Here is a 16,458-nt window from a genome sequence, read left to right on the forward strand (position 1 = left end):
AACATACTAGCCAAGTGTATTAACAGCTTATATTGATTAAAATCAGTAATTGACATATTATGGTAGCCTAATGCTATACGATTTACTGATTTTTTTTAAGCCAGAAAAAGCCTTCCAGTGATGGTGGGGGGAACAGCAGCCAGAGGGATCTGGGGCAAGGAAAATGGTGCTCATGTGGATAGGATTTGCAAAAAAGTGACCTTTCCATCCACAAACAAGATTTGGGAAATACTGGAGAAAAGCAAGAGAGAACAAGGTTATTAGGGGACAGCTTTATGTGGATGCTAAAGAAACCCCCTCCAGTTTAAATGCCAAACCAGTGTAGTGTTTAAGAGCAGCAGACTCTAATCTGGAGAACTGGGTTTTATTCCCCACTCCTCCACTTAAAGTCAGCTGGGTGACCTTGAGTCAGTCACAGCTCTCTCAGGGCTCTGTCAGTTCTTCCCACCTCACAGGGTGATTGTTGTGGGGATAATAATAACATACTTTGTAAACTGCTCTGAGTGGGCATTAAGTTGTCCTGAAAGGAGGTATATAAATCTAATGTTGTTGTTGTTACTATTATTACTCAACAACTCTTATGCATTACACAACTACAGCAGCCATTCCTGAAATCAATGGAGGGAATAAGTGTTTCCTTAGAATTTTGGTAAAACCATCCAGCTCTCTCTCTCTCTCTCTCTCTCTCTCTCTCTCTCTCTCACACACACACACACACACACACACACACATTTTCTTATGCAGTATCTTATAACATCCCAAAGTTTAGAATACCACTCAACAACTCTTGTGCATTGCACAACTACAGCAGCCATTCCTGAAATCAATGGAGAAAATAGGTGTTATCTTAGAAGTTTGGTAAAGCCATCCAACCCCCCCCTCTCTCTTTTTCTCATGCACACGTGCATATATACACACACACACACACGCACGACCTCTGTCACTGAACTAGATGGCAAGTAAGTGGAAACCTTACCACATGAAGGGCATATACAGTGGATATCGCATAAGAAATAGGCTCAAGGGTTTTAGCAAAGAAAATCTATATTTCCATTGATTCCTCATGCTTTTGTCTGTGATTTTTGGAAGGCTGGGTTTTTAAAAAGAAAATTAAGATACTTCATCACCAAATTCCTGTACTGCATCTTCAGTCTGAATATCTATGATATGTTGGCAATTCTCATGCAGCATCTGTTTCGCTGATTCCATTCATGCCAACAGAAACATGCCTACATACAATCTTGCTGTACTCGTCAATAAAGATGTTAAAACAAGAAATGTCTAATCTGCTCATTTCTTATGTATCTTTTTTATCCACTGAGTTATAGAGAGAGAAATTTAAAACAGTACAAGTTGTCAAGAACTATATAGCCTTGTTCAAAATACACATATTATGACATTACCAATTGTCACCTCATTGTGTCGAGGAGAGAGTGAGAAACTCAGGCTGTGAATGAAATGCCCAAGGCTCCCTTCATTTTCATATCCTTGAACAGAAAACTCATATAACTTATGCAAACCTCATCATTACTGCTTTTGGACACACACACACATACACAAAGAGAGGCTAGAATGATGTTTTATCAGAAGGGACATGGGCTAAGATTAAATATAATAATGTGCCAATAATTAATATCTAGTTACTTGCAGTTTTGGAAATAGAAGTGCTGTTGCTTTCATTGCAAATGAAAAATGCCACACATTAAAAAAACTACATTGGCAACATATATACATACACATTATGTTTGTATTCTAACTCCATCATGTATATGAGTAGGCTGCTTTCTTGGAAGCTCATTCACAATCAGTTATGGAGCAATCTGGCTTTGTATTTTAGGAGTCTAGTGAAGGCAGTTCTGTACCACAGGTTATATATTAACTTGTTTGTACTGTGCAATGGAATGCTTCCTGCTTTGAATCATATTGGTTGTTGGCTTTTTCACTTTTATTTGATTTATTTTGCTCTAGCTTTTTAATTTAGATATGGTTTTACTGTGTATTTTTGACTTTGAATAGATTTTTGTTGTTTTGGTCGTCACAAAAATCTCCTCTTTTCCCATGCTTCCTCTGGTAGGTCTTCTGCAAACTAGTTCCAAGAGGTTAATATGCACTGGATTTTTGTCCCATAAGAGTTATATCAGTAATAATCAAGCTGCACACACTATCACATAATAATTGGAGGTTGTAATTCTTCTTTAGGAAATGCAGCAGGGGTATCTAAAAATGAATCAATAGGCTTAGACTGGAGTCATTCTGCATAGGATTACACTGTAATTTACTCAAGTTTCGAGGCAGTGGATCATGCCACGTTGTTGCTGCTGGCACTCATATTAAGCTATAGATGTTGTGAAGTGTTTCAGATTATTCTATGCCATTCTTGTAATTTATGCATGACGCATGAAATATTATTTGGCAGCAATGTTTATAATTTCAAGAGCTTATCATTTGCAAAGGTGTTTTGATGAAACAGAATTCTGAACACGAATGAAAGTTGGCAAAGCCAGTAATTTAAGATTAAATACAAACTGTTTTGGAATTGATATTTAAATGTCAGATATAATTAACATTATTTTAAAATGTGAGACAGTTGATTGGTATAAAAGACTGCAGAGCTGTACAAGATGGCATGATTTAAACAACATTTGAATATCTCCTGTCTTAATCAGCAGGAATGTTGGATGATAATACTTCTGAATCACTCAGAATTTTACTACAACATCCTGGCACCCATTTTACGATTCCAGACTACTACTAGATCTTCAGAAAATGATATGATCTGGGAGAAAAGCCAAATGGTAGATTCTGGAACTGTTTTCCTAGAATCTCTCTCTCTCTCTCTCTCTCTCTCTCTCTCTCTTACACACACACAGACACACACACAGACACACACACACCTTCAGCCTAATTTATCTTCAGACACCTCAGCTGAAGCCTCCAGGGTCATATAAGAAAATAAACCATTCTGTTTCGCACATTGATCAGTCTGATGACCCTGGGAAGCCTTGCCCCCCTCGCATTCTAAGGTACCCTATCTCTGAATATGGAAGTTCCACTTAGCCATAATCCTAATGACTGCAATTAATGTTTCTAGCCTTCTTGTAAAGCTATCTAATCTTGGCGCAGGGACTTCTTTATGTATGCATTGTGAAAAGAAGTACCTTATTTTTAAATCTGTCACAAATCTATTGCCCATCAATTTCACAGGGTGATCACAACTTCTAATTTTATGAAAGGGAGGGATTCTCACTGGATCTCCTTTCTTCAGATCATGCACAGGTTTATCAACCTCTTAAAGAAAGGTCAGAAGTTACTTTCTCGCATACCTTGTACAGAGTGATGATTTTGCTCCCCCTTCAGGGACCGTCCCAACCACAGACAGGATGTTGAGTGGTATGAAGTTGCACTCAATACTATTTCCTTATGATGACTTGGTGGTTGAGTTTCACTTCCACTCACCTCCAAGTGAGGGTTGGAAGAGCTGAGCAAGAGCAGATGCTGCTTCATTTTCTAGAGCCAGTTTTCACTGAGAACAGATTCCAACAAGGAAACTTGAATACAAAAATACATGATGGTATATAGGTTTATGTGATGGATTCTCCTGTGATAAACAGGAGCCAAATCCTTGCCTGATCACAGCTTCTGTACTTATTGAAAGGAAACCCCAGCCATATATACGTTTGCACTAACTATTTGTAACTGATTATTTTTACTAGTTTAATATTTAAATATGGGTACCTTGGGTTAAGAACTATGAACCATCTCTGCCTCTGAGTTATGTCCCTGGCTTTATAAAAGAGCTCAGTATTGAAAGCACCTTTTTCTTGTCAATGCTCTGGAAGACACCCCACCCCCCACCCCCGGTCATCTGAGATGCTTCCTTGTAATTTTTGTTTCATTCAAGATGGGCCCAGCTACTTAGTTTCTCCTAACCACAATAAAGTTCCAGATGCAAATTTATCAAGACAAATTCTGATAGTGTTGAGATAGATGCCTTGTCTTTTGGGGTTTTGAAAGCTTGCAATGTCTCTAGAACTATTCTATTGTCTACAGAACTTTGCATCCTCCCCAGATCCTCCTCCAGGATCAATTTTTAAACTGGTCAGTATGCACCCTTACAAAAGGTTACCACCAATATGGCCCATATTTTGCCTTCTTAGCAAAACTCTGAAAACAAATCCTCCAAGGAAATAGATGCTGCAAGATAGAGTGTGGCAAGACCATGATGAGACCTGAGTGTACAACCAAATATTTTGTATTGAAGCAAAACTAGAAAGCCAAGTCAGAGCTATAATTAAATACTATTCACCATATTAGAATGTTGCAAGACATACAGCCTGTCTGTCAGATGCAGTTAGATAAGCATGCTTATATGTATAAGATGATGGAAAACAAAAGTGGTGGGGCTTTTGTTTGCAAAAGTATAAATGTTCCTACTTTCTCCCTTTATATTCTGTTAAGTGATGCTATGATTTTCCCCCCTCCTGGAAACATACACCATCTGTCTGGATAGTTTGTTTCCTTGGTATCATACCCACTCAAGCTTTTCCAGTTTCTGTCTATTTTAAGTAAAACACTCATTAAGAACAGTCGCTGCTGCCATGCAGTGATATTTGAAAGGAAGTATTCTCCTTTCGCCTGTATGCGGAGATAAGAATATCACCTTTGTGTCTGATAATTAAACTTTTGGAACTCTTTGGAATCTATCTGCCTTCTATATCACACTGTATCAAAGGGTAATGAAAAATGCTTGAAAGGTTTTTGCAAACTGCAATGGCATGGAAGACTCATTATGTATTGTACGTTATCAATGTGAAAGGCATGTTGATGAAAAAGTACTTTTTTCTGACTGAGATCCAAAAAGGTACTTTATCAATACTGACGGGCTTTGGCACATCCAGAGCTGCTATAATTTTTTTTCTTTGAAGCTTTAAACTCCCTTATCATAAACTGCTTTTGAAATTCTTCCCGTTTTCAAAAGTAGTGTGTTTTGCAACATGTGGAGGGGAGGAGGGCTTCTTTCAGGGAAACACAACTGAACCCATTCTACGCAAGGAACCAGTTATGGTAAATTGGCTCCTGGACAATATGTCTTGTGCATGCCATGGTACTGAAGTTCATGTTTGTGATAACATTCAGGAAATCCTTTTATAATATCTAGCTTTTCAAACAGTGATATTCTAGTCTTGTATACTTATGAGTATCTCTTTTACACTTTGCTGAAATAGTTATTCTTCTGTATTTTCATTTATTTTCCAAGGCTTTTCCACATTGTAGATTTAAAAGGCCATGACATATTGTAGCTTTAAATAGCTTCTCAAGAAGAATTCATTTCCTGTTATACTATATTTTTACACTACCTGAATTGACTATTCAGACAACCTACATTATCTATTGGAAGTCATGTGACAACAGCCATTTTGGATCTCCAGAGAACAGTAAATGGACCACAACTTAACTGTAATATAATTAATAACATTTCACAAGTGTTCAGTGCTTTTAAAAGTTTAATGGCACCATGGGGGTATGATTAAATGTAATGGTATGTGCATTAATATTTTACATCAAACCAATGGAAGAAAAGAAAATTAAGCCTAAAGGCAAATAATGTATCTTTATAAATTAGAGTGGTTATATTGTTATAGATCAAAGCATGGTTTATCAAGCAACTCCAAGAAATATTTCACGTTCCAAAAGCTGTTCTCAGAGGAGACTAGACAAATACCATGTGCAAAAATCTGTTAGGGAAAGAAGCACCACATGCAATTTTATAAAATTCGTATAAAACTGAAAGTTTCTCACAAGTCTCAGAAGGTTTAAAACTATAACTTGGAAAATCAATACTAATTTTGACGAGTAAAGTGCAGGGAGCCAACCCTCCCATTTCTGACATCTTTAGGCTTTAATTCACCAATTGATATGTGTGTGTGCACACACACATGCCAGATATTTAAAACAATTCCTTTTCACATCACTACCTAATAAATCCCTAAGATACCCTATACTCTTGGCAGAGTTTCAAAGGAGAAAAGGAAGAACTGCAGGAAGAAAATGTCTTGACAACAGTGTGTGTAAGCTGTCATTTGTGGGCAGATACAGTACTCTTGTAGTTTAAGCAAAAAGTTAAGAAATACATTGTTTTTCAAACTCATTAAACTGCATTAATGAAAACAAATAAAAATGAAGAGAGATACAATATTTCAACTTTTAGCACATAGACTGCTCTGGAAATCAAGGTTTGTTAGTTAAGTCATTCCTCTGGGTCACCCCCCACCCCACCCCAGCAACATTGTGAGATCAGTGGGTTGCAGTGGGAAGAGGAAAGCAAAAGCTTTCCATTCTAGCCTTGAAAGTTTTACTTTGGATCCAATTGTGTATGTGTATTTCCTTTTCTTTTCAGTAACTAAAGAACTACATTAATACTCAATAATATAGTAAAGGTCAAGTTTGGTTGAATGATTGCTTCAATACACTGGGACACCAGATCAATTGCAGTGAATTTTCCTGTGAATTTTCTTCAGCCGAATCCTTCCTTTAGCAAAATCTGTACTCATAAATTGCAGAACTGCTTATCTAATTTAAACTGGGCACGAGCTAATCTAATCTGACATCTGTCATACAATCTAACTCTAACTGGGTCAGTTGAGTGCCCATCAACTATAAGAGGCAGTGAAAAGAGAACGCTAGTCTATTGTGTCCAAGTTCTTCAGCCAAAATGTGATTTGTTTTAATGCCTGTCTGCATAAGTGAATGCAGTTTCTAGCTTTCCTTTTTACCAGCATTTATTTTAATGAAATATTTTTGCTCCAATGATAACTAAGATGGTGACAAAGAAAATATTCAGCCATCAGAAAAGATGGAAACTTTTATTTCTACCCCAAACTCAATTTTCAGGATAACTTTCAGAAGGTATATGCAGTACAAAGGAGGAAAGCAGTTCATTATCTTCATTATTCCTTCTCGAATCCAGACTGATAAACACAGAAATGATCTCACTCCCATGTTTGAAGCCCTGGTTAGTAGTGACTAGACATGGGCACGAACCGCATTACGAACCAAAAAAACCCACGAACCGCCCAATCTTCCGTTCGTGATTCAGCGGTTTGTGAGCGTCCATGGCCAACGAACCAGCATTCGTTAGAGGCGCGGTTCGGTGCGCTCCTCTGTGGTTCGTGAAGCCAGTCAGGCGCCATCAATCAATTCCCTTAGAAACGGAGCCGGGGGAATGCCTGAACTCTGTCTGCACTCCTTCTGTTGCCCTGGAAACCCGAATGGAAGCCCAGCTTACTTTGATTGGCAGGTCTTCCTTCCAACCATGGAGCTGCAAAGTGGTTACAACCTGGGAGAAGACACCCGGGGGAGGGAGGGGGAGGGGTGTTCTGTAGCCATGGGCACTCCAATCTCATCCCTGCAAACCCTGATAGGCAGCTCTGATGGCCAACCACAGACCTCCTGTGTTGCTCAATGGGACCTCAGCTTATAAAAAGCAGTGGGCTCCCAGGCTGGGTTTCACTTTCAGCAAGCAGTGGAGTGTGACAGAGCTGTTGCTTGCTACTTGCTAGCCTTTGGGGAGAGAGACAGAGTTTAATTGGAGCTTGGATCCCTATTGCAATCTTGACCAAACTTGGGTAATGGCTGGAGGAGAACTTGTTAAACACTCTCCGAGAATATGGGCTCTCTAATTCCAATGGGGGCTGTTCTGACGCCCACGAACCACGAACCGCTTTGGCAACAGGAAACGTTTGTTGCGGTTCGCTGGTTCGGGTTCGTCATTGGCACTGAACCACGAATCGCCGGTTCATTAATTTTTTTCGGTTCGTGCCCATGTCTAGTAGTGACCCATAATAAATAAGAAAACAAAACAAAGCATAATATGACATGTAATGTATTTATTTTCCTCAACATTTTTGAGCTTGTGAATCTGGCCCCCTATTCTATATATCTTTTTGGGCAGTACAACTCAGATATCATCATATAATTAGATGATAAATGAAATTTGTACCAAAACATGAATTTCTTGGTTAAACTTGCAAGACCATGAACTTATTAAATTTGGGATTCTGGCTAGCAGGTCATTCCATGTCTCTCTGGACCACTATAAAAGCCTTAACAGGGAAAAAACATAGAGAGGAAAAAACATTATTTGCGACTGGAATACAATTATCTGTATGATGAGTTTATACATTTTGTATTTGTTGTGTGGTATAGAGTAGGTAGGCTCTGCTTTTAGAAAGTGCTTTTAGAAAGTGGGCGAAGCCAGGCGGTGCTGTTGCCCTGCAGAACTTCTGTTTTGCTAATGGATTCTGATTGTCTATACAGTTTAAAATAACATTGTTTCAGTGGCAACTACCATCACAGTGTTGGTTTTATTCTCTTTTATCTCTCTTTCCCCAACGTATATTTTTAATTACTCCTCATTTCTCCTGCCCTTGGGCTTCTGCTGTGTGTTTTATTTTACTTCATTTATACCCTTTCATGCAATGGCAACCCATAGCAGCTTACATACTTCTTTTATTTTATCCTTACAACAACCCTGTGAGGTAGACTAGGATGAGCATGTGTAACTAGACCAAGTTCACCCAGCAAGTTTTCATGGCAGAAAGGAGATTTGAACCTGGGTCTCCTAGATCCTAGCTGGACACTCTAACCGCTACACCACACTAGCTCTCAGCTCCTGCAGCAATAATGTTGTGGTTGGTCCCACCACCCTGTGTCAGAATTCTGAATGTGTATGCTGACTGGAAAAGGTTGGGGATCCCTGGGAGGCCCAGGTTTGAATGTCAACTCTGCCATAGAAGATTGTTGAGTGATCTTGGGCCAGTCACACATACTGTCAGCTTAACTTACCTCAGAGGGATGTGAGGATAAGATGAAAGAGAGAATGTATCAGCATTTTTGTATCCTAATTGGAAAGAAAGGTGGGGTATAAATAAATATTTACCCTTCTCTCCAATGAGGATACAAAGCTGTTGGTATCATTTATGTATTTAAATTGCTTGAGAGTGAAAGTTCCTTGTTTCTCCTAGTACAGCAGCAAATAATGTGTGGTAAGTGGTATACATCAGTGAGATACAGCAATATGCTTGATTTCAGAAAATTTCTAATACCCAGAAAATAGTTTGTGTTTTTACATTTCTTTACCCTGTATATGTGCACTATGCAAGTGAGTTTTCCAGGGCAAGCTAGCAAAGCTATTTGATTAATTACCATATTTCTTCACCAAAACGGGTGCATATTTATAAACTATAACATTTTTGCAAATCTAGAACACATCCAGTTACACCCATCCCGACTGTTTCAGTGTTTCCTTGGAAGTAAGCGCCATCCTATTCACTGGAACTTACTTTTACAAAAGTATGCTCAGAATCTCAGTCCTATGTAGCCTTAGTTGGGCAGCAAACCCCAGTAAACATGCATACACCATTGTAAAAAGTAAGCGCTGCACGCCGTTTTCCTTAAGAAATATGCTTGTTTTTAAGGTGTCATAAGAAGACTGTTTTATTTTTGCTGCCACAGATTGAGAAGGTGTGATGGACGCCTGAAGCATGTATACTAGAAAGTCAGCGCCACAGTGTTCAATGGGACTAGTTACACCCCGGTACAGGATTTCAGCCAAAGACGGCTTTTTCTTTTTCTTGTCCGCAGCAAGCAGCCGAACCAGCCTTGCTGCAGGGACGCATGCGCATTCAAAGGAGAAGGCAGGGCGAAGCCGCGAACCAGAGAGGCGCTGCCGCCTTCAGCAGCCGACCTGAGTGTCAGTGCCGGCAAATGAAGCTTAGGCGCCGCCGCCTGACTTAAGGACGGGGATGAGTAAACTGCCCGCCGGGTCGCCTCAGAAAACTGGGATTAGTTGAGGGCTGGCGGCCGGGCCGGTCGGCGAGGCACTCGCTTGCTGCCTCCCATTGTTCCCCTCGAATCGCCTCAGGCGGCAAGTCTCGGTCAGCCTTTCCTTCCTCTCTCCGTCCCTTTGTCGCCTCCTCCCGGTGGCGCGTTGCCCCAGTAGGGGCGGGGAAGAGGTGGGGCGAGCCGAAGCAGCATGATGGCGGCGGCCGAAGCTGGAGGCGAGGAAGGTGGCTCAGGAGCGGCCGGGGAACCGGGTGGACGTTGTCCTCCTGCCGCCGCCGCCCGGATCAGCAGCAAGAGCGCCGTCGCCTTCCTGGGGGTCTCCGGTGTAGGCAGCTTGAGCGCTTCTCCCGCGCCTGTGGGCTCCAGGCCTGTCCCCGCAGAGATGTCCAAGGGCCCGCCGGCCCTGCTGCCGCTTCCCGAGGGCGGCTCTGGCACCACCACCTCCGGCGGGTTCCCTCCGCTGCCGCCGCCTCCGCAGCCGCCGCTTCCGGCAGGGGGGCTGAGCACCGTGGACGAGGGCGACTCGCTGGACGGGCCCGAGTACGAGGAGGAGGAGGTGGCCATCCCGCTGAACGCGCCCCCCACCAACCAGTGAGTATCGCCCGCAGCAGCCTCCCCCGGCGGGTAAGGCGAGGGGAGCCGGCTTGCGTCCGGATTCCGCTCCGGCGACCAGGCGCCCCTCTCCAGCACCGCGCCCAGCGGGAAGCGTATGGCGGGCGGGTGTGTGTCAAACTCCGGGCAACTCCGGAAAGTTTTTTTGTGCCCGCCTCTTTCGCCTCCCGCATCCAGTTTCGAGCAGCCTTGGTTGGTTAGCTGCTTGCTTGGTTGGGGAGGGGTGGGGGGAACGACTGAGAATTTGGGACTATCACCCTCCCCTGTAACCAGTTCAGTGAGAATCTGGAGACTTGCGTAAACAGGTTTTCATTCACGAACGCTCCTAGTGTTCTCAAGTGGGCAGTCCCTCGAAATTTGGTCATGCTTTTTCGTACTCCATTCCGACGTTTACTCTAATCCTTCTCAACTGACCGCCCCCCAATAAATCCAAGTTTAAAGACTTGAAGGAGAAGGGAGCTTAAATTGGAAATATGGTGACACATTTCAGGAGACTCTAAACATACATACTCGAAACAACTCCTTCGTTTGTAGTAGTTACTTTTAACACAGCTTCCCAGCAGTATTTGCAGGCGATGTAAAAAAAAAAAAAAAAGACTGATGGGGGGTGTGTGTCAGGATGTGTTTATGGATGGGGATGGTTTTGACATATTTTGGCCTGTGGGTTCTTTGATTGTGAGAATGCCTTGATAACTGGAGTCTTAAAGGTGCTACTGGACTCTTACTATTTTACAACTGCAGACTAACATGGCTAACTCCTCTGGATTGATGACCATAGTGGGATTTATAGGATTGGGCTGCATATGAAGGAATATGGGTCTATATGTAATATAAAATAAGAGTACAACATTAATATTGAGTACCGGATACTGGTTCCTAAACTTTAATATTTGTTTGTTTTTTGACACCAAGTGAGACAATTGCGATACAATATTTTTCTTTGCAGATGAATACATGTGAAAAATGTTGCATTGGCATGCAAAAGCCTCCTAATGGCCCCCTTCTCCCAACTCAGTAGCTAACATAAGCAGGAAACTATATTCAGAAAAGTTGCAGAAAAAAGCTCTGCAACAGGTATTTCATAAGTACTTAAAGGTTATACCGTTATGGGGTCAAAATCTGAATTGACTAAGTGCAGGTCTGTTTAGTAACAAGTCCTTTTTTTTTTTTTACAAAAAAAAATCTTCATTTTCCTCCATATGTTCGTTTTTTTCCTGGTAAAAATGAAGAAGGCAGTGGAAGTCGTGATTATTTAAAAGTTATGAGCAATATTTGATGTTTTCTGGTGGCATTGTGCTATGGTCTAGTCTCAGGATGTTACATTAATGGTGTGTGTGTGTGTATACAACACATACTATTGTAAATTGGCCATAGCTGTTATATCTTGCTGTAAATTTTGAGTTATCCTGATTTAAATATTAAAGAAACAGGGAATTAAAAACTTGAGAAATGCACTGGTACATGTAGAGTAATAATTTTAAAAGCCTAGGGGTAACCCTTATTGTAGTATAAGTAACACAGGCATTTCTTAATACCTGTTGAGTGTAAAGAGAAGTGTTCTGATTCTGATATTATGGGCAATAACATTTATATCCCATCTTATATCCTCATACTCAAGGCAGTGAAGAATGCATTGAACAATGCAGCAACTAAGTGGTAAGGTCATAAATTACAATGGGTGCGTGCACCATCAAGTCACAGTCAACTTACAGTGACTCTAGCAAGGGGCTTTCAAGGCAAGTGAGGAGCAGAGGTGGTTTGCCAGTGCCTTCTTCTGCAGAGCAGCCCTGGTCTTCCTCCCAGTATCGACTGTGCTTAGCTTCCAAGATCTGACAAGATTGGGCTATACCGTAGCATTATACCACCATAATTTATAATAATCCAATTAACACACACATTAAAATGCATGTTATAAATTTCCATATCAGATGTTCAATTAACCTGAGGCAGGATCAGGATGATTGTAAGCAACAAGAAATCTTTAATGGCAATTTGGTTGCTAAAACCTTGGGTTAAGTATCATAATATGTTGTGGAAAAGCCATTGGAAATGGTTTTAAATAAAGAACAGCAATATACAATCCTTGTATATTGCAAGGATTGCAATATAAAGCAATATAAAATCCTTACCTTTTAAAAGTCTTTGGATTTTTAAAAGGTTAGGATTTTGCAGGACTAAATAAGATTCAAATTTCCTTCCTGGGGGTATTTAAAATGCCCATTTTTAACAGGGAAAGGAACACTTTCTTTTGTGTAGGAAAAAAATAAGACTGGATTAGTAGTATGCATAAAGTTTGTAATGTAAAGGAGCATAAGTTGTTGTAAAAAGCGGCTTTTAAAAAATTTACTTCAGAAAAAAATGTTCTCAACTATAGGACAAGACATCCCACCAAATTTTTATTAGGCTTAACCTAGTAGTTTTAAAATTTAAATACAAGTATTGTATGCTTTTTTTCTTGTAAAAGTTCTGTAGACGTTTTTAAATTGAACAACACACACTGGAACTATAGAGTTTGTATTTAGAGTTGACACTATAACTTTAAATACATGATCTATGTATATATACTGGTACTAATAAAATATATATAGCAAATATTTTCAGATTTTGGAAGGGAGTGAATGTTTCTTTTGTTTCCAAAATGTAATGGTGTATGTTCCAGAAAGGAAGTGTAGAATAATTAGTTGAAACCCTAATCCAAGTGTACATTGCGATGTTAATTTTTTCCAATCATCTTGTTCCCATTTAAAATGTAATTATGACTAGTCACAAGGTCAAAAGGAATGAAATGCAAGTAGTAAAGACTGTGAACCTTTTATGCAAAACTCATATTTGTTGAACATAACTCACAGCACAATCCTGAACAGAGTTACACCCTTCTAAGTCTCTGGTCTTAGAAGGGTATAACTATTTAGGATTGTACTGTTATCATTCAAACAGCAGCAATGGGTGGTGACAGTCTCTCTAGTTTTGTTAAGCTTATTATCACCTGTAGTGAGAGATGCCTCATCTTATTCAGTAATTGATTAATACAGCCAAGTTATAGGTATATTCCAATTCAGCAGTTTCATACTGGTGCTTCCCATTGAAATCTTTTCCCTGAAGATTAATGACTTTCAGGTCAGTGAAAGGGTTGTGGCAAATTTAAATGTTGTTGTGCTAGTTTGTAAATATTATCATTTTGATGTCAGATCCCTTTGTTCTTTTATGTAGACACTAGAGATGTAAAAATTAGGCATTTTTTGTATGCCTTGGGGAAATTTTTCTCCAGGCAACCCCAGAAAATTTGGGGAAAATGACATCTATGTAATATTATTTTCCTGTCTTGTATTTCTACTATAATAACATAAAATGCATAATTTTGCATCAGGGTGGATTTGATTTAAATCAAACTGATTTAAATCACGATTTAAATCACAATTTTAAATCACTAGTCATTAAGGCTTGATTTAAATCATAGTTTTCTACATAAAGACTAATTCTTGCTGGTATAACTTTAATATGCAAGTAGATGCCTGCCTTACCGATAGGTAAAGGAACTTCATTAAAGTATTCCCAGACTGGGTCTCTTTTACGGCCTGCTGCCATTATAGGTTTTTTCCTCCAAGGAAAGAATGTGATAAACCTCAGGTCATACACACAAAAGATCCAAAGACTTGTGCAGTATTGTGCTCAAAAAGTTTCACTTTCATTTTGTACTGCTTGCCCCTCCCTCCTCACACTTAGTTTCTTCTTGTGCAGATCTATTCCACTCCAAACAATCAGAAAAATATTGTTTCTATTCACTGAACTTCTTGAAACTTAGCACTGGAGGGGTTGATTCTGTCTTCATAGGTTTGTAGAACAATAGGATTAAGGTCTTTTTCTCAACTCTGTTCATATTACAACATTTTTGCTGTGAAGAAGAGGCATGTGATCTCTGCTGAGCTGCCACAAATTCAGTTTTGAGAACTGCAAAACCAAGCATCTGTGATAATATCTTGTAGGCAGAGAAACTGCCCAATAATCTTACAAAAAATCTCTGGAAGAGCATGACATTGTAAATGGATTAATGGAATTTATTTACCAAAAAAATTAAACATATACAGCCTTATTCTACATAATTAAAAACTAATCTTCATTTCATGACAGAATAACCTTTGGATGGTAATATGTTTTCCTCAAAAAGCATTTTATTTAAAAAAATCCGATTTAAATTAAAAAAATCAGATTTTTTTTAAAAAATCATTGATTTTTATCCACCCTGTTTTGCATATAAGATGGTACTGTTCCACATATTTATGGAATTTAAAAATAGAAATGCCTTAATTTACTACTAGCAAAATTGTAATATATCTGGTACTTGAGTGAGAACTGCAAACTTATTCTATTTTAGTGTATGTATTTTAATTTTTAAGAGGTAGAACAAATTAAAGGTGAAATTAGAAAACAAATTTATACCTAAGTGTATTATTTGACAGAAACAGTATCATACAATCGTAACTTACAGCATATTTGGATATCGTTTAGCCAGAGGCAGGTGCTCTTCAGAGGATTTGGAAAGTCAAAGGAACCCACAGAGACAAGACAGTCTGGCAGTATAAACAGGACAAAATTGAGAGAGCCAGGCAGTCCACAAAACAGTAATCCCTTACATACTACTTAGGGGGCTCCATGCAGGGTCTACAGGTCTTTGCCTCCTACTCTTATATACTGGGTTGCTTCCCAAGACCAGCAGCACCTGGCAATATAAGGTCATACTTGCCTGGGGCTACTGTCTGCACCTGCCACTCCAGCAGCTTCTTTAACCCTTTGCTGGAAGGTTTCAGAAGGAGATAATCTTCCAACTTTTTGCAGCTATGGATATCTAGTGACTCAGTATGAATGAGTCCAGAGGAGTTAGCCATGTTAGTGTGTAGTAGCAAAATAGTAAAGAGTCCAGTAGCACCTTTAAGACTAACCAACTTTATTGTAACATAAGCTTTTGAGAACCACAGTTATCTTTGTCAGATGCATCTTTTCAAGAGATGCATCTGACGAAGAAAACTGTGGTTCTTGAAAGTTTATGGTACAGTAAAGTTGGTTAGTCTTAAAGGTGCTACTGGACTCTTCAGTATGAATGTACGCAGATTGGGAGAGGGAGGGCACGAAGAGATGAGCTGGTGCTGGGCTCTCATGGCCCTTTCTTACATGCCCAAGGTAATGCTGATCAACACTTAGGGATCAGGAAGGAATTTTCCTCCAGGCCAGATTGGCCAGGGATCCTGGAGGTTTTTTTTACCTTCCTCTGGGTGTATAGAGCAGGGGTCATTGGGGGGAGAGAGGGGGGTAGGTAACTTGAATTTCCTGATTTATGGAGAGGGTTGGACTAGGTGACATTTGAGATTCCTTCCAGCTCTATGTTTTTATTGCTGATATGCTTGAAGCCAGAGGAGGATCACCTAATAGCACTATTCTCTCCTCCTCCTCAGGAATTCCTTTGCAGTGGCACTACAGATACCAAGTTATAACATTGAAAACACTGGTCAGTAAATATAAACTGGAAAATATGTAGTATGTCTACAATATACATCAGAATTACATTTAATGTTGTAAAATATCTTACAAAAATAGTGCATTTTAAGTAAGTAAAACTTTTCCTTGAGATGCATTCCATTCATTACAAAATAGTGAATATTTCATTGAAGTTTTTTTTAGAAGTCCCCAAAGTGTGTGTGTGTGTGTCTGGTTTTTATTGTTTTTTTCTGACAGCTCTTCACATTTCTAGTAGAGACTTGGCTGTCTGCAGAGAGGAATTCTCGACAGATGTCTGCATATATCATGTTGGGGAAAGAGCAGTTGAATCCTAGTATTAGGTCTCTGATAGTGTTACCTGAATGGATTGGGATGCAGAGTTGACTTCTGGATGTAATGCAGAATGCAGCTCCTGTAGTTGCATATCAGGTGGCCTTTTGTTGCTGGAAAATAGCTATCTTAGATTAAGGAGATGTCTTTAAACAAAGACAGGCTGCCACCAAAGACCAGAGA

General features: G+C 39.7%; 1 protein-coding gene across 1 annotated transcript in view; it reads left to right on the forward strand.

The window, feature by feature from the left end:
* The first annotated feature begins 9,474 nt into the window (after positions 1-9,474).
* Positions 9,475-16,458, forward strand: part of RASA1 (RAS p21 protein activator 1) — a 95,068-nt gene continuing 88,084 nt past the window's right edge. The window contains exon 1 of the mRNA XM_054986470.1: positions 9,475-10,434. Coding sequence (XP_054842445.1) covers positions 10,034-10,434 — 401 coding nt within the window. The 5' untranslated portion in view covers positions 9,475-10,033. The remainder of the gene's footprint in view (positions 10,435-16,458) is intronic.

This window comes from Eublepharis macularius, chromosome 8 (assembly GCF_028583425.1).
Source record: "Eublepharis macularius isolate TG4126 chromosome 8, MPM_Emac_v1.0, whole genome shotgun sequence".
NCBI classification, from domain to species: domain Eukaryota; kingdom Metazoa; phylum Chordata; class Lepidosauria; order Squamata; family Eublepharidae; genus Eublepharis; species Eublepharis macularius.